At 26.2% G+C, this 24,706-nt stretch overlaps 1 protein-coding gene and 1 long non-coding RNA gene across 2 annotated transcripts in view; one reads left to right on the top strand and one right to left on the bottom strand.

The window, feature by feature from the left end:
• LOC119601353 overlaps positions 1 to 24,706 on the bottom strand; it is a 92,400-nt gene that overhangs the window by 51,409 nt on the left and 16,285 nt on the right. Inside the window, exon 2 of the long non-coding RNA XR_005231218.1 lies at positions 14,188 to 14,218. This is a non-coding gene — a long non-coding RNA (uncharacterized LOC119601353). The remainder of the gene's footprint in view (positions 1 to 14,187; positions 14,219 to 24,706) is intronic.
• The window catches only part of LOC119601347 (activating transcription factor 3), a 60,068-nt gene that overhangs the window by 28,745 nt on the left and 6,617 nt on the right, over positions 1 to 24,706 (top strand). Inside the window, exons 2-4 of the mRNA XM_037952256.1 lie at positions 3,861 to 3,882; positions 19,846 to 20,399; positions 20,532 to 20,621. Of these exons, the coding sequence (XP_037808184.1) occupies positions 20,169 to 20,399; positions 20,532 to 20,621 (321 nt within the window). The 5' untranslated portion in view covers positions 3,861 to 3,882; positions 19,846 to 20,168. The remainder of the gene's footprint in view (positions 1 to 3,860; positions 3,883 to 19,845; positions 20,400 to 20,531; positions 20,622 to 24,706) is intronic.

Genomic DNA, 24,706 nt, shown 5'->3' with positions numbered 1-24,706 from the left:
CAAAAATTTTCATTACCTAGTAATCCAGAAAGTAATATTGGAATCACGTGGAAACTAATTACTTTTGGGGTGAATAACTAATTATTTTTGTTCGACGAGGTTCAAATAATATGTACCTACCTTAAACAAATTAATAAATGGTTACTAATTTGATTACAAAAACTTTGCGAAATAACTAGTTACAAATAAACCTACAAATATGTTATGTGATAGCTAGTTATTTTGGGCCGACTTTGTATGTAGAAAACAAAAAATAAAAAAATTCTCGGCCGGGATTTGAACCCAGGCATTCAGTTGTTTTCTGTGTTTCTCACTCCAGCCGCTTACTCGATGCTCCATTAACATGTTTTGAGAACGGCATTTTACAAAAATATATAAATGAATGTCATTTTGAAAAAAAATAAATAGTATCCAGCAGGGCTCGAACCACGAACCCCCTGTTTGTTAAATAAGCGACCTAGACAATTGAGCCATAACAAATCCAAATTGTTTTGTTCTTTACCAGTAATAACCTATTCAGCTAAATAAAATAATGTGGATGATAATGAACACTCATTACCAAGTAATGTATGAAATAACTACTGGCTATTACCAAAAATTTCATATTTTTTGCTGGGAGGTAATCATATTTTATGTATTAGTTTTAGGAATATAATAACAATTTGGTGGTGAAATAAATGTGGAAGTAAGAGAAAATTTATTGATTTTTTCAAAGTTATTTGCTGCAAAAAGCTTAATTAAGTTTTTATTTATTTAAGCTAGAAGTATAGATCCCATAAGTCAAACTATTTAAGAAAGTTGCATTTCTACGAAAAGAACAATAAATCCTTTTCTCCCTTAAAAAAAATTAAACCCAAAGAAAATTAATAGTCCCCATGATTCAAAGAGCAATGCAAGCTCTTAATTTAGCTGTCAAACTCATGTAGTTGTTTACAAAAACATTCCTTTTGCTTTAATTTTATTGTAAAAAAAATAATTGAAATTTTATTGAAATTAATTGGACTTTGTACTTATTTTGAAAATCTTTTTTCGAATTAATTTCGAAATGTAATATATGCTGAAAAAATTGTTGTTATTTAGCACTTGCCACTTGTGGTGGCAACATGCCCCACAACTATAACAATAACAACAACCACTGCTAGTGACAAATATTTGACCCATTAACTAACCTTTTTTTCATTTTCTCTTTTTTGTATGCTTTGTATATTTTCAAGTTGATTATATGCCAACTAAAAAAAAACTACTTAAATTGTGTTTTTTTTTTTTTTTTTTTGTATTTTGTCTCTTTATTTTCTATAAAATTTTCTATGCTTTTCAATGAAATTGATATTGGCTGGCGTTCATTGTCATGTTTTTACTGCAGCTCTTAGCAAGCAAGCAAATGCCGCAACATACAGCACATTCTCTATTATTGCTAAGACATGCATAAGTGGCATGCAACTCTGCTACTGACTACTTAAATTTCTATAGAATTTCTTTTTAAGAATCTATTTAATGATGTCGTTATTTACAAAGTTTTCAAAAAAAAAGAACTTTTATTGCTCATATATGAACATTATAGAGGCATGTGTTATCTATTTTGTAAATGTCTACAGTAAACTAAAGATTGTAGGACTCTTAAGCTAACACAGTTAGTTGAGTTTTAAATTTGTTGCAACAATTTAGCTTTTTTTTTTTTGATTTGGTCAGTAGGTTAAATCGTTTTTATATTTTATAACATATATTTTACTGTATTAAACTTTTGAGGACTTTTGAACATATACAAGTACATGTTTGAAATACTATTTACAAAATTGTGTTAATTTTTTTCTTTGCAAAAAGGAAAATTCTTATTTAAGTTGCTGTTTTGTGGCAAGTTACTCAAGTATTTAAAGTGGCACACTTGTTTGATGACAACATGTTGTAAAATACTATATTATTGTTATTGCAGTTGTTGCTTTTTAACAAAGTGTCATTATGGCGCTTCAAAGTAAGAAAAAATTAATTCATTCAATAGATGATGAATGAGATTTAAATGAAAGAAAAAAAATTCAAATAAAAAAAACATTATTTCATTGCTTTTGTTAATGCTGCCATTTTTATTTATTGTTCAAATGATGAATGAATGAAAAACACAATTTTCACAAAAGTCAATTAACTAATTGGCAATAAAAACTATCACAAATATAACACAAACAATCTTAAAGGGTGGAAAATAACAACAAAAAGAAAAAGTTTTTTTGTTTTTTTTTTTTTTTTTTGTTTTTGGCATTAAAACAAAAGTTCAAAATCCATTTTATTCTTAGTATTAAGAAAAATTAGCCGCAAACTAAGGGTAATAGCACGGAAAAAGCATTGGTTGCTATGAAATTTACTTGAAGGTTGGCGCACGAAAAAAGAAAATTTTTATGACCATTAGCTTATACATGGTAAAGAAATATTGGACTTTAATCTAAAAAAAATAGAATTTAAGCAGAGGTTGTTATCTTAGACAAACAGGGGACGAATGAAATCAATAATTTGCAGGCTTATTAGCATAACAGTAGAGAAAGAGAGAAATTGCTAACTAAAGAGAGAAAAACTTGGCTAAAAGAGCTTTAAGTTAAAATTTAAAGCTTACTTTATGGTGTTAGGTCATTATCTCAGACTACCAGGGGACGAATGAAATCAATAATTTCCAGGCTTATAAGCATAACAGTAGCGAAAGAGAGAGAAATTGTTAACTAAATAGAGAAATTGGTAAAAAGAGCTTTAAGTAAAAAATTTAAAGCATACTTTATAGCTGATGTTCAGATAAGTTGAATAGAAGAATGGACTGGTGATAGGTCATTATCTCAGACTACCAGGGGACGATTGAAACCAATAATTTGCAGGCTTATTAGCATAACAGTAGAGAATAGATAGAAACTGCAAACTAAATAGAGATAAACTTGGCTAAAAGAGCTTTAAGTAAAAATTTAAAGCCTACTTTATGGCTGAAAATAAGTTCAGATAAGTTAAATATATGAATAGACTGGAGGTATTTCAAAATCAAAGCCACTACCAAAAGTTTAATAAATAACTCTGAAAAGTTTAAGGCATATATACTAAGAAAGAGAGAGAGAGTAACTGTTTACACAATAGTGTTAAGCAAAAAACTAAAGCATAACACACGGCTGTAATGTTTCGTTTAAAGTTTAGCATAACTTACAGCATTAATATTTGGTTTTAAATTAAGGTTTAAAGCAAATTGTTTAAACTTTACACATATTAGGCTTTTTTTTGTTTAGGTAAATGATTCATTTAATATGTATTTCAAATAATTGATATTATTAACGGAAAACCAATTTTGTTTTTTTTTTTTTTTGGTATTCAAACAACAACTAAACTTAATAAATTATTAATTGCTTGTTTCTTTTAAGCCATATTTGTATGAAACACTAATACTTTTTGTACGTTTTTTTTTTCTATATTTTGTATTGTTAAAACACAAAAATAATTTGTTTTAGGTTTCAAGATTTTAAGCGATAATTTCTTATTAATATGCTAGACAAGGCTTGTCACTGACAAATTTGTTGTTTTAGTTTTTTTTTCTTTTTTTGGGTTTTAGTATAGAAAATCATGTAAATCATATGGAAATTATAAACCCACTACTAAAAACTTAAAGGTTTCTCAATTACAAAACAAACAATAGTTTAGTAAGACAAAAACAACTTCCTAAATTACTTTGTATTTTTTTCTACTCCCCTCTATTATAATGAGAATTTAATGTTGATTAATTTCCTTTTTGTTTTTTTTTTGTTTTGTTTTCTTTAGAATTTACACAATTAATGTAAAATAATTAAATTTAAATAAATTGTAAAGTAAACAAATGTTAATAAAAGTCTGTTTTATCTTTTTAGCCATGCAAAATATGAAATAAAGGTAAGTTTTCTTTTACGAACATGTTTTAAACCTTTGAACAACTTTAAAACACTACAGGGGCCGAAGGTTTAAAAAAAAAAAAGTATGTTCCTGTTTATATTTAAGAAAAAATACAAACAGTTTTATCTCTACGCGGAAAGCTAACAAACTATTTAAAAATTTGCCATAATCTCCCTAAGCCAACCTCTGCTTTACCTATTAAGCTTTGGGCGACGATTGTCTTCTATTTAGGAAAACTTCATTCATTTCGTTTTCATTTCTTCCTGAAACTATTTTAACCTTTTTAAAACAACAAGGTGTGTTTTGGCCATAAAAAAACATACAAATTATCAGATAAAAGGATTTAATTTAATGCAGTTTCTAAGGCACATACATACAAGTGTTAAAATGTATACTTTTTTTTCTAACAAATGAAATGAAACGGAAATCATGGCGCCATTTACTATCATATTTTCACATAGTATATGCGGTTTTTTACAAACTCTAGTAAATGTGGCGCATGTTTTCAATACATTTAGTTAAACATTAATATATGGCGTTTATCATAATTACACACTTGTATATGCTGCTTACAATATACAAAATTACAAAACGCTTGAGAAAATTTTCAAATGCTTGAAAACAATAGCGATTATAACAACAACTTTATCGCTGTAAAAACAAGTGAATACGTGACCTATAGAATGTAATAAAAAATTTAAAAAAAATGCAAAAATTTATTAAATTCTATGAAAAGCCTAAAAAATGCTTTCTTGGTATCAGCTTAAATTAAGCATAAATCTTTTTTTGTGTTTGGGTTTGTAATCCCTCAAAATTTGGTTGTAAGTATGCTAGTGAGTTTGTAAGTTTTGTTCTTGTATATTTTATGACAAAAGAACATTTATTTATTTGGGAATATTTTGTGTATTTTAGACACAATTGTCCTTTTGTGTTTAAGGAAGTTATTACTTTATTTTTATACACGTTTAATGTGGCGCCCAATTGTCTGGAATACCCCCTCTACTTGTTATCACAAATGAAATTGTATATTTATTACACACACACGCTTAGAGCAACTTTTTATGTAACACATACACTTACACAATTATAAACAGAACTAAAATGTTTGTGTTTACTTCCCGGTAGTTTTTGAAAACTAGTTACATAACTACCCCTCTTTGACTAGTTTTGTAACTAGTTTTCTGTTTAATAAACAGTATTATAAAACTTTGAAATAGTCTCGAATTGTTTCTGATTTAATTTAATTTCTGATTTAGGATCCTTACTAAAAAGCTAACATTGCCTTTGAAAGCACTACCGGATATGAAAATATATTTGCGTTTTACGACCACATAGAAAATTTCCTCATAAAAATACGCACTAAAAAAACTTTAGCTTTTTTGTATTATTTCCTTTTTCTCGTGGAAAAAAATCCGCACCCAAGCTGCTTGAATATTGTACAAAGGATTTGCTTTACATATATTTGGCGTTTCCTTGTTTTTGTTATAAATAAAAGGACGAATACACAAACCATACATATTCCTAGCAAAAGGTTTCACTTTCTATCATGATGAAGGTCATTTAGTTTTTTTCGTTAGAAATTAATTTTTTTTTTGCTTTATTTTCTATAAGTATAACTGATAGACAGCCAGGAGAGAAAAGCGAAAGTAGTAAAATAACTTGAACTATTTTTTCTAAAATTTTCCTTAATTTTCTATTTTCCTACAAATGTTTATTAAAAGATAAATAATAAAATTGAGTCATCAATGTATACATTGATGTGTGAATAAATTTTAACTATGATTTATATTGTTTTTTTTTTTTATTTTATTTTTTTTTGTGGCTATTTTTATACACAATTCTAAAATTTACATTTGTATTTGTTTATTAATTGATGGCGTGTTGTAAATTGATTTTGATTGATTGAATGTATAGCCTGTGTTTGATGGTTGGTGTTACAGCTTTAGGTCAATAGGCAAAAATCATTTAATGAGATTATGTTTAAAAAATTTTAAGAGAGAGAGGGGAGGTAAGAGAAGAAAAAAAACTATAAAATATGTAATTCCCCGCCTTTACATTTTTTTGATTTTCTTAGAGCACATCAAAGCGTATGATTATTAATAATTAAAGAACAAATTTTAAATTTTCTTTTGATAAAAACCAAGAGATTTTAAATGAAAAATGAAAGCTTTTATTAATTGCCATGAAATTAAAAATGTTGGAATTTGGAAATTAAGTTTTTAAAGGCAATTAAGATAACACATATTTATATGAGACACCCTACAACCACCATTTTCTACTATGTTGTACAACGCTACGACACAGATTGTAAATTAAAAAATGGTTTCAATGTGAAAAGTTTATAAAATTCCAAACAAAATTACTTTATTTCCTTAGTAATCTCAATTGGCCTCAAAAATTTCCTTTGAAATTTACTAATTTTTTCTATAATTCCTTAGAAATTATAGCAAATTAAATAAGAATTGTAAAATTGTAAATGTCAAACTTAATAACACAAGTAACAAATTACATTACTACATTAAGAGCTACAATTTTTCATTTCATTTGGCTCACAAAAGGTTTTAAAATAAGGTTCTAATGAAAATAAATACACAAAGAAAGTTACTAAATAAATAGCATTAGTGTCAGGTTACCAAAAAGTAGAAAAAAAAGAAAGCTAAAACCCAAAAACAAAAACTCTTGGTAAGGACATAAACTCAAACACAAGTAGGACCTTACTGACATACTACTACTCATGCTTGATAGGTGCAGACATACAGCCACAACAACTTTAGGAGTAAAAAAGAAAAAACACACAAGCTGCCAGAACATGAAACGAAGCCAAACAGTTCCTTGCTAACTTAAAATGAAGCCAAGCAATATTTCTTTAAACATACACACACACACACATGTCTGTTTGTTTTTTTAATACAAAAACTAAAACTGGGTTATTTAGAATTCAAAATATATATTTTTTTAAATATAAAAGTAAAAGAAGAAATGTGGAGTCAAATGGAAAATAAATGCTTGTCACTAACAGCAAGGAAGCCAAGTATAACAAATATAAATATTAAAAAAAATGTGTAAAGAAACTTAAAAAATAAAGGGAAAAAATAGAATGTAAATGTGTCAAGGTTAAAAAAATATTAAATAAAAAATCATACAAAACTTAGAAATCCAAACGAAAATATAAACTTAAACCGGAAAAGAAGTATAGAAGTTGAAATGTAATGCTTTTATGCTTAGAAAATAAATATGCAACTAATTTTATCTCTAAGGACTTAAAGACACGCTAATGATAAAACACACAAACATGTTAAACAGCCCCGTTAGGTCTAAAAGTTAGAGCCATGTTTTATCTCAAACAAATTTTAACTTTAGCTTTTTAAGGAAATCCCCCGAACTGCAGGGCTTTTCAAACAACTCCTATAATAACATATGTGTTTGTCTTTAGCAGTGTCATTTGTTTTTTTTATGTTCTACACTCCCTCGAAATAGGATTTTAACATTTTTAATGACATTTACACACCCTGACAGGATAAAACATTCTACTGTCACTTTCTCTCTCTCTCACTCCCTCTCTCCTTTACTCTTTCTCTTTATAAAAGAATAATTTATAGCTATCTATTTACTTTGTTAGCTATGTGCATGTTTCTGCATGTTTATCTGAGTATTAAATGTCTTTCATTTTTTGTTTATATATTTCTTTCAGTGTATTTCCTGTTTAATTATAACTTTCCGTGGTGTTTTTTCTCCCAATTGTTCAGGCCCCAAACAATTTTGTTTTAAAGAAAAAATCTGTGAATAGATTTGGTGAGACTAGAGAGATATAGACTAGATTATAAACTATACTAAGACTAGATACAGAATAAACTATAGACAAAGACTATAGACTAGACTATAAGCTAGACTATAGCTAGATTTAGACTACATTATAGAAAGACTATAGACAACTATAGACTAGACTATCTGCATAAGCTAGAATTATACGACTAGACTATAAGACTAGACTATAGACTAGACTATGACGACTATAGACTAGACTATAGACATAGACTTAGACTAGGACTATAGAGACATAAGACTAGATATAGACTAACTAGATCTATGACTAGACTATGACTGACTATCGATAGACTAGACTAGACTATAGACTAGACTAGACTATAGACTAGACTATAGACTAGACTATAGACTAGACTATAGACTAGACTATAGACTAGACTATAGACTAGACTATAGACTAGACTATAGACTAGACTATAGACTAGACTATAGACTAGACTATAGACTAGACTATAGACTAGACTATAGACTAGACTATAGACTAGACTATAGACTAGACTATAGACTAGACTATAGACTAGACTATAGACTAGACTATAGACTAGACTATAGACTAGACTATAGACTAGACTATAGACTAGACTATAGACTAGACTATAGACTAGACTATAGACTAGACTATAGACTAGACTATAGACTAGACTATAGACTAGACTATAGACTAGACTATAGACTAGACTATAGACTAGACTATAGACTAGACTATAGACTAGACTATAGACTAGACTATAGACTAGACTATAGACTAGACTATAGACTAGACTATAGACTAGACTATAGACTAGACTATAGACTAGACTAGACTAGACTAGACTATAGACTAGACTATAGACTAGACTATAGACTAGACTATAGACTAGACTATAGACTAGACTATAGACTAGACTATAGACTAGACTATAGACTAGACTATAGACTAGACTATAGACTAGACTATAGACTAGACTATAGACTAGACTATAGACTAGACTATAGACTAGACTATAGACTAGACTATAGACTAGACTATAGACTAGACTATAGACTAGACTATAGACTAGACTATAGACTATAGACTAGACTATAGACTAGACTATAGACTAGACTATAGACTAGACTATAGACTAGACTATAGACTAGACTATAGACTAGACTATTGACTAGACTATAGACTAGACTATAGACTATTTATTTTCGAAATTTAGTTTACTAATAGAAAACTTAATAGAAAATTTTATTAAGAATAAAGTCTTTGTCATGCCTGCAGCCCCCAAAGAATCATTTATTATAGCTGTAATGATTTTTAAACCATTCCAAATTCCATTCAACGCTGTTTATTACTTATTAGTCTATAGTCTAGACTATAGACTAGACTATAGACTAGACTATAGACTAGACTATAGACTAGACTATAGACTAGACTATAGACTAGACTATAGACTAGACTAGACTAGACTAGACTATTGACTAGACTATAGACTAGACTATTGACTAGACTAGACTAGACTATAGACTATTTATTTTCGAAATTTAGTTTACTAATAGAAAACTTAATAGAAAATTTTATTAAGAATAAAGTCTTTGTCATGCCTGCAGCCCCCCAAAGAATCATTTATTATAGCTGTAATGATTTTTAAACCATTCCAAATTCCATTCAACGCTGTTTATTACTTTTTGCCATAAAAAGCTTAAAATTTATCTTTAAATTGTTTAATTTATTTTTTTCTTTTAAATTTTTTTTTTATTTTTGGCTAAAATAAAAAGGAAAAATTTAAAAAATAACGTTTTTATTCGTAGTATATTATGGCAAAAAAGCACTTATTCACCATATGTTTTCAATACAAAATTTTGAAATGTGTGTAGATGTTTATAATTTAATATTAACATATGTTTTTGGTAAGATTTCCAAGTGATTTATTTATTTATAATAATAAAAAAAGACAGAAAAAATATATAAATTTGCAAATTAAATAAAACAAACAAAAAATAAACAACTTTCACCCAAATTACTCATTTTTAAGAGAATAGTTTATAAAAAACTAATTGTTTTAACAAAATTTTCTTAATCCTTACTTTATAAAACTTATTTAATTTGTTTAATTTATTAAAAAAAAAAATTAATTTTTAACTTTGTTGGCTGTAAATTGCATGTTAAATATTATTATTAGCGGTTTTTTATTTATTTAAAATTTTGGCACATTTACAAAAAAGCATTTTTTTTCACTTGTTTCCATTATTTATTTATTTTTTATTTTCAAGACAGAAACCAGATGATTCATTAAGAATCTATAAGACTTTTAGTTGTTTCGTTTTATATTTTTCAATATATATATTTTTTTAATTTTTGAAATTTTGCTTTAATAAATAAAATTCAACCATAAACACTTATTGTTGCTTCATGTTTGTATTGTGTTTGTTAATGTATGCCATTCAAAACCAAGATGGCAAGTTTTAAATAAAAAATTATGTAACCCAACAAACAATTTTAGGGCAAAAACAAATTTTTAAAATAAAAATTTATATAGAAATATTTAAAATTTATTAAAATGAAAAATTTTAAAATTTAGTTTGATAAATTTTTATGTTGTGTTTGCTGGGTTATTAAAATTTTATATGTATGAAGTGAGTTTAGTATAAAAAAACGTGCTTGTTATTTTTTTGGCAATTAAACGTAATGAAATTTTGCAAATATAAAACAAACAAAAAAAAAACATTAAAATAATAAATGTTAAACAAAACACGTTTTTATGGCAATTTAAATAAATGAATCTAAAACTAAAGAAACAAGTATTGATTTTTTTTTAATTTTTTATGTAATTTTGTATAATTTATGAACAAAAAGTAGGTGTTTCTTTATAAAATAAAACATTAAATGAAAGCCAAACTTCCAAACAATGAAACAGTTATTGAAGTAATCAATGAATGAATGAAACTTTTTTATGAGTGTCTGTATTTGAAAAAAAAAATTCAACAAAATTTAAACAATAAAATTGTTTTTTCATAAATAATTTATTTAATTAAAGGTTTAATAAAAGCTGCAATTAAGTTATTTAATAATTAATTAAACACATTGTTGTATGTGACTAAATTAAATTAGTTGTATATTTAGTTGTTGTTGGCCTTTTTTTATAATTTGGCAGTTCAAATGTCCAATGTACATAAAAATATTTCATGTTTAAAAACAATTAAGAAATTGTGTGAAAAAAAAACAGACAAACTAGATACAAAGAATTGTATTTGTTTTGATTAAGAGAAATGTTTGAGTGTATAATTAAATTATCCAGCTTCTTCCTTCTTTATACATTATTTTTTCCACAAGAATGTGGCCTTTTTTGACCTTAAATTACCTTTTTTGGAATTGTTGAATTTTTGGCCTTTCAACTAAAGGGCAAGTAAGGCAATATTTCTGACACAAAAAAAAACTTTTGATTTCAACTAAAGGCAAATAAGGCAATATTTCCGCATTAAAATTGCATTTTTTTTTATAAAAATGTAACAATTTCAATGAAAAAACTTTTGAATTTCAACTTAAGGGCAAATAAGGCAATATTTCTGCATTAAGATTGCATTTTTTTAGAAAAAAGCAACAATTTCAAAGAAAAATACTTTTGATTTTTAACTAAAGGGTAAATAAGGCAATATTTCTGCATCAAAACTGCACTTTTTTGAGAAAAGTAAAACATTTTCAACGAAGAAAAACTTTTTAAATTTCAACTAAAGGGCAAAAAATGCATTTTTTCAGAAAAGTGCAACAATTTTAATGAAAAAAAACTTTTGGTTCACAACTACAGGGCAAATAAGGCAATATGTCTGCATTAAAATTGCAATTTTTAGAAAAGTGCAACAATTTCATTGAAAATACTTTTGAATTTCGACTAAATGGCGAATAAGACAATATTTCTGCATTAAAATTGCACTTTTTTGAGAAAAGTGCAACAATTTCAATGAAAAAACTTTTGAATTTCAACTAAAAGGCAAAAAATAAATTTTTTAGAAAAGTGCAACAATTTCAATGAAAAAAACTTTTGATTCCCAACTAAAGGGCAAATAAGGCATTATGTCTGATTTGAAAATTGCATTAAAGGGCAAATAAGGCAATATTTCTGCATTAAAATTGCAATTTTTTGCAGAAAAGTTTAACAATTTCAATGAAAAAAATACTATTCATGAGATTTTAGTTATTTTACTAATTCTGTGTGTTTAAAAATATAATTTGTTAATAGATTTTAACGCTAAATAAATTTCATAACTTGTTAAACGAATAAATTGAAACTTAAATTGTAATTTAATTGCTTAAATAATTTTTTGAAAATATTTTCCTTTATAACTTTATCTAACTAAAGTTAGAAATTACTACATTTAACTAGTGTTGTGTTTGTGGCAAAAATTTTGTTAAATTTTGCAATTAAACCTTCCAACACAGCAACATGATGTTGCTGCTGCTGCCTATAACAAAGTGCAAAAAATACAAATGTTTGAAATACTTTTGTGGCGTCTATAATGTTGAAAATAAAAGTGCGTAGAATCCAATGATTTTTTGTATTTTTTTGCGTTCGTTTTTGAGGTCACGGTAATTCATTTATAGTGCAATGTAGCAATAGAAAAAAACAACAATAAAATCTAAATCGTAACAAAAACAACAGCAAAAACCAAAAAAACGCAATTACTTCCAATACGTGTTAGAACATTCAAAACCTGTTAAGTATTTGTATAAAGTAATTTGATACACCTGTAAAAAATTATTTAATTTAATTTGTAAATTTCATTGAAATATTATATGTTTTAAGAAAAAAGTAGCTGAGAAAGTTATTCGAGCATAAAAGTGTCAAAATGTATTAGTTAAAAGTAATACTCGATTAAAAAACAAACAAATAATAGAGAAATTGAAAGCTTAAAAAATTAATACAATAAAATTGTTTAAAACCCATTAATATTACATAAAAAGGGAAGATATTAGGGGCATTTATGATATCCTGGGTTTACACTTAACAATTGTGCTAAGCAGGGGTACGCTCTCGTAGTGATAACTCTCACATAAAATATCACTAAGAAAGAGAGCCAAAGAGTCCTATTTTCATAAAAATATCTTTCTTTATATTCCCCCAAAATATTTCTTCAAGTGTATGCTTTTATTTTCGCAGAAAAACACAACATTAAGTAGACATTACAAAGTTGTCACAAATATTTGTAATGAATTGATAATGTTTTTTTCACACACTAGTGACTAGTAGTAGTAGTAGTACAACTAGCTGACTTTCAATGCATTTCCGTCCGTCCCTCGCTTAAACTAAAACTATCTATCTCTAGTTGACTGTTTGCATTTGTGTGCCAGTCTGTCTGTCTATTGCACTGTCTGTTAAGCAATTTATTGACTAACAAAGGCGCAGAGTAAGTAAGTAATGGAGACTTGATTATCAATATTACAATATCTCTAATAATGTTGATATTTAATCAAGCGGATTTATTTATTTTTTATTTTTATATTTGTTAACTCATTTCTAAAACGTTATGAGAAGAAAAACAATGCGAATAAATAATAAAAAAAATAACTAAAAATAAATTAACAAGTTGTGCATTCAAAGTAGGCAAGTTTGTTAATAACTTCATTTCAATTCTCTTGAAATTCTATAAACAACACGTTTTGCAAAAGAATTGCTTTTTTTCAATAAATTTTAAGGTCAAGAACATTTACAATTTCTAATGAATTCACAATATTGACACACTAACTCATATTACCTACACGACAACAACATAAATCCCCCGAGTTTTGTAAAAATTCCACATAAATTCTAATTTGATTAAGTCTAAGAGCAACTAAATTGATTAATATATAAAACATTTTTATCTTTATTTTTGTATTACTGTAGTGTAAAATTGCAAGGACGTTAAAATGATTGAATAAACGTTTAATTATTTATTTAGTTTATTTGTTAAATAAATTTAATGGTTATTTGTTTGTTTTATATTATTTTTATTTTCTATTGATCTAAACGTTTGCTTATCATTTGAGACCCCATTAAAATTTATACAGAAAATCAAAAATATATAAAATTAAAGTACTTTTACTACTCATTACTATTATCTGACATTCATACACATGTTAGAACCTATAGTTATATTGTCATCTACTTTACAGCTTAAAGTATGATATGAAAACTGCTTACGTTTTTTTTTTTTTTTTTGAAAATCTAATTAATTTCAACATTAATTCTCTGGTGACACTTGAAAAGATTACAAGCACATTTTCTGTAGACATGGTAAATTGTTAAATAATCTAGGAATTTATTGGAAATTATTAATGCACAAATTATAGAAAATATGTAGCTAAATGCAGTCCAATAAAATTTCAAAAAAATTTGTCTGATATGAAAATATTTTTATTTCAAAATTTGTTTTAAATGTTTACAATTTGTCAATTGTTTACTTGATATCGCTAAACAAACATTTATATTTTGCAATATTTTTAAACATTAAAATTTCAAAAGAAAATTTTCGACTTACCACACAAAGTTTGCAAAAACTTGAGGCAAACCTAAAAATAAATAGAAAAGAAAATAGATTAGTAAAAAACGAAAATCTCTTAGTTACACATAATGTAAACAATTATATAAATATTGAATAGAGAACAAAATCAAAGAATATTGTTGACATAAGTTAAACAGGAAAAATGTATCCAAAATCTAGAACAATTCTCTAGATTTTAGAAAACTATAAAATTTTAATTCTTTACATGTTTTAAAATTGAAGTAAACAATGTAAAATCACTTATTAAAGATTTAAACATTGTTGACATTATATAAAATTAAGGTAAATAAGGTAAAATTACCCTATAGCTGCATATTTTTGACGAAACTAGCAGAAATCATGAAAATATCAATTGTTTACATTATTGACATTATGTAATATTTGAGTAAACAATGTAAAATGTGAATAAAATATGTTTTTATTAGTTAAATTACCGACTAATGCTGAAAATTCAATTGTTTACATTGTTGACATTATGTAAAATATAGGTAAACAATGTAAAACATGAACAAAATATTTTATTTTGAGTTAAATTATTAAATAGTGTTACAAATACCATTGTTTACATTATTAACGTTATGTAAAATTTAGTTAAAACATGTAAAATATGAACAAAATATTTTATTTCGGTTTAAATTACTAAAATATATTGAAAATTCAATTGTTTACATTATTGACATTATGTAAAATATAGGTAAACAATGTAAAATATGAACAAAATATTTTATTTGATTTAAATTAATAAATAATGTTGAAAATTTCAATTGTTTACATTGTTGACACTATGTAAAATGTAAGTAAACAATGTTAAATGGGAACACACCATTTTACTTTGACTTAAATTATTAAATAATGTTGAAAATTTAATTGTTTACATTGTTGACATTATGTAAAATATAGGTAAACAATATAAAATATGAACAAAATATTTTATTTAGAGTTAAATTACTAAAATAATGTTGAAAAAGCAATTGTTTACATTATTGATATTATGTAAAATATAGGTAAACAATGTAAAATATGAACAAAATATTTTATTTTGAGTTAAATTTTTAAATAATGTTGAACATTTAATTGTATGCATTATTTACATTAGGTAAATTATAGGTAAAGTATAGGTAAACAATGTAAAATATGAACAAAATATGCAATTTTTTCTTAATATACTAAATAATATTCAAAATTTAATTGTTTACATTATGTAAAATTTTGTTAAATAATACAAAAATTCGAAAGTTTTACTTTATTTTTCTAAAATAAATTAATGTTTAACAAACCCTGTAAAATTTGCCCTAAAAGTTTAAAGTTGTTGCTCGTTATTACATCTAAAAAAAACTCCAAAAGGGAAGCAATGTCAATTGTTTGTTGTTTCAAATTATAAGTTCCTTATTGTCTGTCAAAATTAATGTGTTCTATAAATGATAAACGCGTGTCAATGGTGCACTCATGGTAAAAGAGTAAAAAGAAGAACTTATAAAAATTCCCCAGTTGTTTGTTTTTTAATGTAAAATGTGAGAAAATTTTACTACTGTAATAATAAATATGGTGTTAAATGAAATCCCTTCTGTTTTACACATTATATAATGTGTAACCAACATACACCCTAAATAGAAAAACAAGAATAAATTTTGTGCAGCGCACATAAAATGAATGAAATGAGTTTCAGTTGTACTCTGTTCTGTCATCATCATCATCAAGTTTTGTTAGTGTAAGTAAGTAAAATGCAGACGTGCTGTCTGTGACCTATATTTATGTGTAAAATAACAGCATGATTTACATGTAGAGAAAAGAATACACAAGAAAATAAATAATATTTTGCATTCTTAAGATACAACAATTTTTTTTGTGAAATATTTCAATAATATGCTGCTTTATAGCTGAAACACATAATGTTCTTTTTTTACATAAAATTTAAACAAAAATTTTTTACTTTGAGCACTGGTAAAAAAACTTACAGTTGTTAGCAAAGTTTTCCTACAAGAGGGTGTTGAATAAAATTATCTAATTTGAATTGAAAACAGCTGTTTTGATCATTAGTTCTAAATTTTAAATATTTCATGTTTTAATTAAGACTTTTTTTGAAGGACTAGTTAACTTAGGGTTGATATTAAAGTTTATGTTAAAGCAGATGTTTTTTATTATTTAATCTACTCTTGATTAAATGTTTAACCATTTATTTTTAACCCCAGGAATATTTACATGTTTAGGACATAAAATAAAATTAAAAATGAGACAGAAAAATTTTATATTTTCCAAACGTTCAACACGATTTTAACACACATCTATAACTTTGTAATAAACCGCTGAAAAAATGTGTATTTATGTTTACAACTTCCCACAAACGTGATGAAATTTCATAAAACACTCACGCATAAATACAAAAAAAAAAATCGCATAAATGGCAAATACTTAAATGGTGGGGGGGGATACATTCATACGAGTACAGATATGAAATCGTATATACTTAATCAAATTATAAATACTACAAATGCCTAATCCACACTCAACGCACACACACGCACGCACAGAGTAATACAAAAACAGGACATTTTTGGCAAAATGTTTATAATACAATAAAGAAAGTTTTTGTAATTTATGACAATTTATTTAAACATAATAAATGCATACTAATGAATAAATTGTATGAATGAAAAAATAGGAACAGAAATTCAATTATCTGTTGTAGCAAGAGGGAGCGAGATACAGAGTTTCTTACGAAAAGTCTATAAAAAATAAACAAGTAAAAAAGAATAATAAATTCTTTATTGATGAATCGTAATAAACAAATAAACTTAAATGTATAAAAATATACCACCATCATCAACGTGTTCGTCATGGTCTACAAGAAAAAAATTTTTCTATCTTCTTGCTAAAAACAGAAAAGTTTAATTAAAAAAGTATTTGTATCTATGGAACTAAACATGTGTGACTTCTTTTAAACAATCTAATTAAACCTAATACTCGTAATGCCAGGCTAATGCAAGTTCTATGATAATGATATAAAAGTTTTTTCATAAATTTTTTATAATTAACTGTAAATTATTAAATTTTAATTACAGTTACTTGCAAATGTAATTAATATTTATCAATTACGACTACTTTAACCGTAAATAGAAAGTCAGCATTACCATTTGCATGTAATTGAAAAAATCGAATTACAGTTACATGTAATTACTAATTGTCCTATAATGCATTACCAACAATGCATAACCAACTAATACTACTGACAAATTAGATTCCAATTAGAAAGTAATCATTAACACTTACATGCAATTGTAATTGAAAAAATCAAATTACAATTACATGTAATTACTATATAATTACAATTACTAATTGGTCCATTATGCATTACTTAATGTAAACATTACCACCAAAGTATGATTGCTGCAATCAAATTAAAGGCTAATTAGAAAGTAATCATTACACTTACATGTAATTGTAATTGAAAAAATAAATTACCATTACATGTTATTACTAATTGAACTGTAATGCATTACTTAATGTAATCATTACCACCAAAGCATGATTGCTACAAACAAATTAGATACTATTTAGAAAGTAATCATTAACACTTACATGTAATTGTAATTGAAAAAAATCGGTTCAATCAAATCAAGTACATGTTATTACTAATTGAACTGTAATGCATTACTTAGTGTAATTATTACCACCAAATCATGATACAAATAATAGACTAATTAGAATGTAACCATTAACACTTACATGTAATTGTCATTATTACCATTACATATAATTACTAATTAAACTGTAATGCATTACTTAATGTAATCATTGCCACCAAAGCATGATTGCTACAAAGAAATTAGAGACTAATTAGAAAGTAATTATTATAATTTATATGTAATTCTAATTGAAAAAACAAAGTACCATTACATGTTAATACTAATTAAACTGTAATGTAATCATTACCATCAAAGCATTATGGTAACAAACTAATAAGAGAATTATTTAGTACTAATTTTCTCATCTCCGTCAAAAGAGTTTTTAGTGTATTTGCAGTCAATGTATAACAATAATTAACTCTTATTAAAGAAAAAGGGTGGTGGGAAGAAAATTGTTATAAACTTTATAGTTGTTGTTGTTGTTTTTAGTTACTCAGTGGTATCAATGACATTAATTAGAAAATCATAAGAAAATTAATAGCAAAAAGATAGAGGTTGGTTGGTTGGATGGATGAAATTAAATTGACAAAAGATTTAATATACAACATCAGTATGAAAAGCAATATAGTCTTTTAAAGATGGGGTGATAATAGAATTTAATTAAATTTGTATGAATAATAGTAAAAGAGAAATAAACTTTTTTTTCAACATTTTTATAATGAGAAGAAATAATGGCTGAATAAATAAATACAAATTAAATAAAAAGAAAATTGAAAAAAAAGAAACTAACAAGAAAACTTTAAGGGAAAGCAGGAAATTTATATTTAGTAAAGTATTGAATATGTTTAACTTCCAGACCCGGGATTTACAATATTTTTCTCTAAAGAAGTATTAATATGGTATATATGTAGTATATTTATGTTTCAATGCATGCCACTGTCCCTGACATTTATGACATTTTATTTAATTTCGTTAAGTAAATTCTTAGATTCTTTTTTTTTCAAAATGCTTTTAAACTTTTTAAACGAAATGCCAAATGTGTTTTTGTTTTAACAGAAAAAAAACTAATTAAAACACTGTGTCTAGTATTTTTAAAAACAATGTGTAAAAAACATTTAAATTTTGTTATTTAAAATTAGCTTTATATTATTTTTGGGAATGTTTTTTTATGGTTATTTTTTGTTGGTTTTAAATTTTGTATAAGAATTATTGTTAAAGAAATAAAGCATTAACCACACAACAAACCCATATGGTTTTTTTCTTTCCGACTTGTGGTTCTCTTCCACAATCAGAACGTAAAGTCTTTCTAATTCTATTAAAGCATTTTTGTGTAGTTTTTTTTTTTTGTATGCTTCTCTATATAGTTATTTAGTGTTCCATTTAAAGTTTATTTTTTTGCTGCTGCCTTCTTAAGCAGACCTCTACAGAAAAGTCAAAAAATATTATGATTTATGAGCTTTTATTGTTCCCGTATGGAACTACTTGAGAAAAACATGTTCAAAATTGTTTTAGTTTTTTTTTCTTTCAACAAACATACGTTCTTCATTCTTTCATTTAAGCATTTCAGGGTTTTTTGTAGAGAATTTTTTAGTGGTTATATGTACTTGTCTAGAGAAAAAAATTTGAAAAAAACTAAACGCCTGGTATTATAAGGGTAAAATAATAAAATAGAATACCACACCTTATTATACATATACTTATATTTTTCCTTTTATTATAGTTATATACTTTAGAACACATATGTATGTATATAAAATAAACAATTTATCCATTTAGTTAAAATTTATATATAATTTAAAGTATCTACTTGATAAAAAGAAACAAAATAACACTATTAGTATTTGAAATAATTGCTTAATTGATTTGATTAAATTGTTTTTTTTTACTGTTCCTTTATAATTAACAAATTTATCACATAAATTTCAATTATTTTTCAAGAACATTTTAAACATAACACATTTTATTGAATTAAATTAATATTTTTTTATTTGTATTTTTTTTTTCTTTGCAGTTAAATGTTTAAAACTTTGTAATGGAATTCCAGCAACATTACTTAAGAATTTTACAAATGAACTATTGTTATAAACAAACAACAACAACAAGAATAAACCAACTAAAAAGTGTTTAAATAAAAGAAAATTTAAAAAACTTAAGCAAAAATATAAAAAGAAAAAAAGCAAACTTTTTCTTTGTGACAAACTGTAACGAAGGCCTTTAACTGTGATTTTAATTAATAAGTGTTTTAAACAATTAGTTTTTAGTTGTATTTTTGTAATTTGTGTAATAATTAATTTAAAGTAAAAACCGTGTTAAATATTTTGATAAGCAGCAAACATGTTTAATTTAAATATACCACCTTCATCGTTATTGGGTGTGGAGGGCTCTGGCGGTTTATGCTCTAAGCCTAATACACCCGAAATTCTCAATTCTCTAATTGCCATGACAAATCCTCTGGATAATTATAATTTTTCTAATAACATTAACTGCAGCATTAGCAGCAACAATAACTCGACAGCTACAACACCAGCCTCAGTGACAGTGCGCAATTTCAATGCAAATACACAGGTGGGTAAAGTAAATATTTTACTTACACAAACCTAAACTCACATACATATGTATACTTATAAAACAGCCTTAATTAATTTCGTTTATTTGTTAATTTGTTTTTTATTTTGTGTGTATTCTTTTTATTTCTAGAATACCTCCCAGGATAGCAGTCATTCGAGTAGTTCTTCTACCCCTTTGGATTCACCTGCTGGCACAAATACTACACCCAGTGTACAACAGGTAGGTTTTCACTACCCCCTGTCCTCCACCCCTCTCCTCTGTCCTTCGGCAATCTATAAATTTTCCATTTTAACACCCAAAAAACAATAACAAACAAAAAACGCTATTACTCATAATTTTGTTGTTGTTTTTTTCATTGATCTAAAAAGTGTAAAATGTATTAAATAAAAAAAATTATTCATTCACAAAAAAAAGACAAACAAATATAAAGCGTATTTGCTGCTGGCTGCTTGGCTGGCATTTAATTGGAGATGCTTGCCAAATGCGCCCACACGCGGCCTGGCCTGAGTTGACTTTTAGTTGGCGTGAAGGCAATTTTCGCTTTTATTTAAATTTTAAATACAATTTTTTGTTGTTTTCTTAAAAACAAATACTTGCGAAAAAAATGAAATGTCAAAAAAAAAAACAAATTGAAATTGTAAAATGGAATAGAACTGACAGCTAAATGCGTGCATCATGCACAAAATCGCACTACACAACAAAAGTAACAAAAAAATACTATAGAAAATTATTATAAATATTATAACAACAACAACAACAATAACTAGAAAAAGTAATAAAAACATCAAATGATTATTTAAATACAACGACATTGGCCTTAATGATGCTGCCTAACAGCAGCCATTTTTCTCTACTCTAGTGGCGGCGCATCACACTCACTTAAAATTCTAATGATTCTTTAAACATTCGAGCAAACAAAAAAGATTTGGAGCTAGAATGAGAGTAGAGCATGAGCATGAGAGTGAAAAATGATTTTTGCTAATCTCTAAAAAAAACAAATTTCAAACGAATATAAAATAAATTGCAAGTGTCATAAATAAATGATTTTAATTAATATTGATTTTTTTTCTAGAGAAATGCAAATTGATTTTATGTAGAAACAAATAAGAATTTATAGTCGTTAATGTTTGACCATATGATACCCTACACCAGAGTTTATGTTAAAAATAATGATAATTTTTTTATTAATAAAGTATTTTATTTCAATTCAGAAATTAATTAGGAAATATTTTAACAATTTGTTGACAAAAAAGCGATTTTCTAAAAGTGGGGTTATAAAGGAAATATACACACGCGGTACCAAATTGACACCAAACTGTTTATAATTTTTCAATACCATCCGTTGTCAAAGTTTATACATACGTACGACAACACTGTGTACATTAAAGTTATTTATGCAGAATATCATTGTGATATTAGTTTTTATAAGTGAATTTTGAATATCAAGTCATTCTTTGAAAGGGACTTAGTATGGGGGCTAGGGTCAAATGAGGCCCCATCATTACGAAAATCAGCAGTATCATTAAGACTTATATAAAACTACGTTTTGCTGACTTTTGAAGTGATACAAGAATATTTAACATATTTATGGGCTCAAAAGCCCTATTCAGAGGGTACGGTTGTATGGGGGCTATACCAAATAATGGATCTATTTTAACCATTTTTAGTAGGCTTCGTTCTTGAAGAGTGTGTACCAAATTTCATCAAATTATCTTGAAAATTGCGACCTGTAGAGTGCACACAAGGTTTACATGGACACACAGTCAGACGGACAGACAGACATGGGGGCTATACGAAATAATGGACCGATTTTAACCATTTTCGGTAGGCTTCGTTGTTGAACAGTATGTGTAAAATTTCATCAAATTATCTTGAAAATTGCGACCAGTAGAATGCACACAAGGTTTACATGGACACACAGACGGACAGACAGACAGAAATAATGGACTGATTTTAACCATTTTCGGTAGGCTTCGATCTTGAAGAGTATGTGCCAAATTTCATCAAATTATCTTGAAAATTGTGACCTGTAGAGTGCGCACAAGGTTTTCATGGACACAGAGACAGACGGACGGACATAGCTAAATCAACTCAGAAAGTGATTCAGAGCCGATTGGTATACTTTAAGGTGGGTGTAGAACCAATATTTTTGGGTGTTACAAACATCAGCACAAACACATAATATCCTCCCCTCTATAGTGGTATAAATATTTTATGAAAATTTTCAAATGAAAGAACTTGACTATAAAATTTTCCCTAGAGAAATGCAAATTGATTTTATGTCGAAAATATTTCATGAAAATTTGCAAAATCGTTTAAACAAAGCCTTCTGAAAAAGTTTAAACAAATCCTTCTGAAATAAAAAATCATGAATAGGGAGTTAGTGTATTTGCCAACTATTTCTATTAATACAAAGTCTGAGAATTTGTTCAATAAAATAAATTTGCCTTTAGTACTTAATATATTAAACAATTATTTCGACACTTCAATGCAATTTTTAAATAAACTTAATAACATGATCCATTTTTTTTTTTTTTTGTTCTTGAACCATCTAATCGTGTAATCGATTATGGACTTATGCTTCAATTCTCACAGAACTATAATGAATTTAATAAGAAAATTGATTTTTAATGTTTTTAAAAACATTGTTAAGTAGAAAATAATTGTTTCTATTTCCTTTTAAACACATGTTAACAGACATATTTTTAAATTGTAAAACTATTGTAAAGAAAAACTAAAATAATATTTACTAGAGTGTGGGTGAGAAATTTGTATTAATTATAATTATAGTAAAATTCTCTTAAAATATTTAGTTTACTAATTTGAATGCAACTCTAATTATTACAATTATAACAAATGATTGTGTAAAGAATATGATTCATTAGGGAATTTCACAGTTTTAGTTAAATAACAATGTGCAACACTTTGCATTTTAATTCTTTGGAAATTTTTCACAACTTTATTATATAATATATATATTTTTATTTATGGCATAATCTGAAAAGTATAGGAACCCTGCAGGGCTTAAAACTTAACTAACTGGTTACCCTGCTAGCTACTTTCAAGGTTTTTAAAGGGTGTTACCTCTCTACTATAGAAATTAACATTTGCTAACTTATAACTGCAGGGTTTTTTCTCTTAATAAATGTATATAAAAGACCTACATACAGAAGATATTCGTTTGTATATAAGTAAATACCTTAAAAATTAAAATTTAAAAAAATCTTTCTTGTTGCCATTTTGGCTGGATGTTTCCGCACTACAAAGTCAATATTTATACGCGCAATTAACACTATCTTGATGATAATAATTGCCATAGCTGCTGTTTAATATGAACAAAATAAATAAATAATTTTGTATACATTTGTAAACAGAAAAATCAAAAATAATAAAAAATATATAATTTTTTATGTCAAATAATTTTTAGCACCCATAAAGCAGAGAGTGTGCAATTAACATGAGAAATTCATATATGAAAAATAAATAAAAAAATTTAAAAACAAAACAAATATGCATTTTGGCCAAAAATATCACCAAATATAAGGGGCAACAGAGTGAACAAGTTTACAGCTAAAACTGCGTTAAGACTTCACGAAAGCAAAAATTGTTTTAAGTGTGAACACAGCAAATGCTTTACATTAAAATGATTAAGTATTTTGCTGAGTATAAGCAATTTTTTTCACTTTTTCCCATTTGCATTTGCATTAAGTAGACATATTTAAACTAACGCTAATTTTTACATTTACATCACTTTTATTTTTCTTCTAAATGTACATATAAGATGATTTGTAGTTGTGAATTTATGGCCACAGGATTTATAATAATTTGTAAAAATTTCTCTTTTTTGCCATGAATCACGCACATTATTTTCTTGGCTATAAAGTTATCGTTGCATAATTGTCAAAATAAAATAAAATTGTTGACATATCAACATTAAAATAACAATAAAACAACTTGCACCATATGGTGGTCATAATTCAAATAATATTATAGTGTGGCTGGTGTTGTTGTTGTTAAGAGGGACAAAATAAAATCGATAATAAAAAAAATAATAATGACAATAAAATATAAAGAAAAATATTTATTAAATAAAAAGGGAAAATAGGTCTTGATTTCTAAAACGAAAAAGGTCATTTCAATAAACAACTTGTCATGATTGTAAAAACAACAGCAGCAACACCGACGCCGCCACTGCAATCAGTGCTGCCATTAAACATTCAATTACAATATGAATTTATTCCATCCAACTATACATTCTGTAAACAGACTAAATGTCTGCCTTTTATTTGTTGTTAAGACAATTA

The sequence above is a fragment of the Lucilia sericata genome, unplaced genomic scaffold (assembly GCF_015586225.1).
Source record: "Lucilia sericata isolate MDLA Ls3-8-SP2 unplaced genomic scaffold, ASM1558622v1 Contig000006F_arrow, whole genome shotgun sequence".
NCBI classification, from domain to species: domain Eukaryota; kingdom Metazoa; phylum Arthropoda; class Insecta; order Diptera; family Calliphoridae; genus Lucilia; species Lucilia sericata.
The sequence above is the reverse complement of the archived record's forward strand: the minus strand, read 5'-3'. Positions and strand labels throughout refer to the sequence as shown.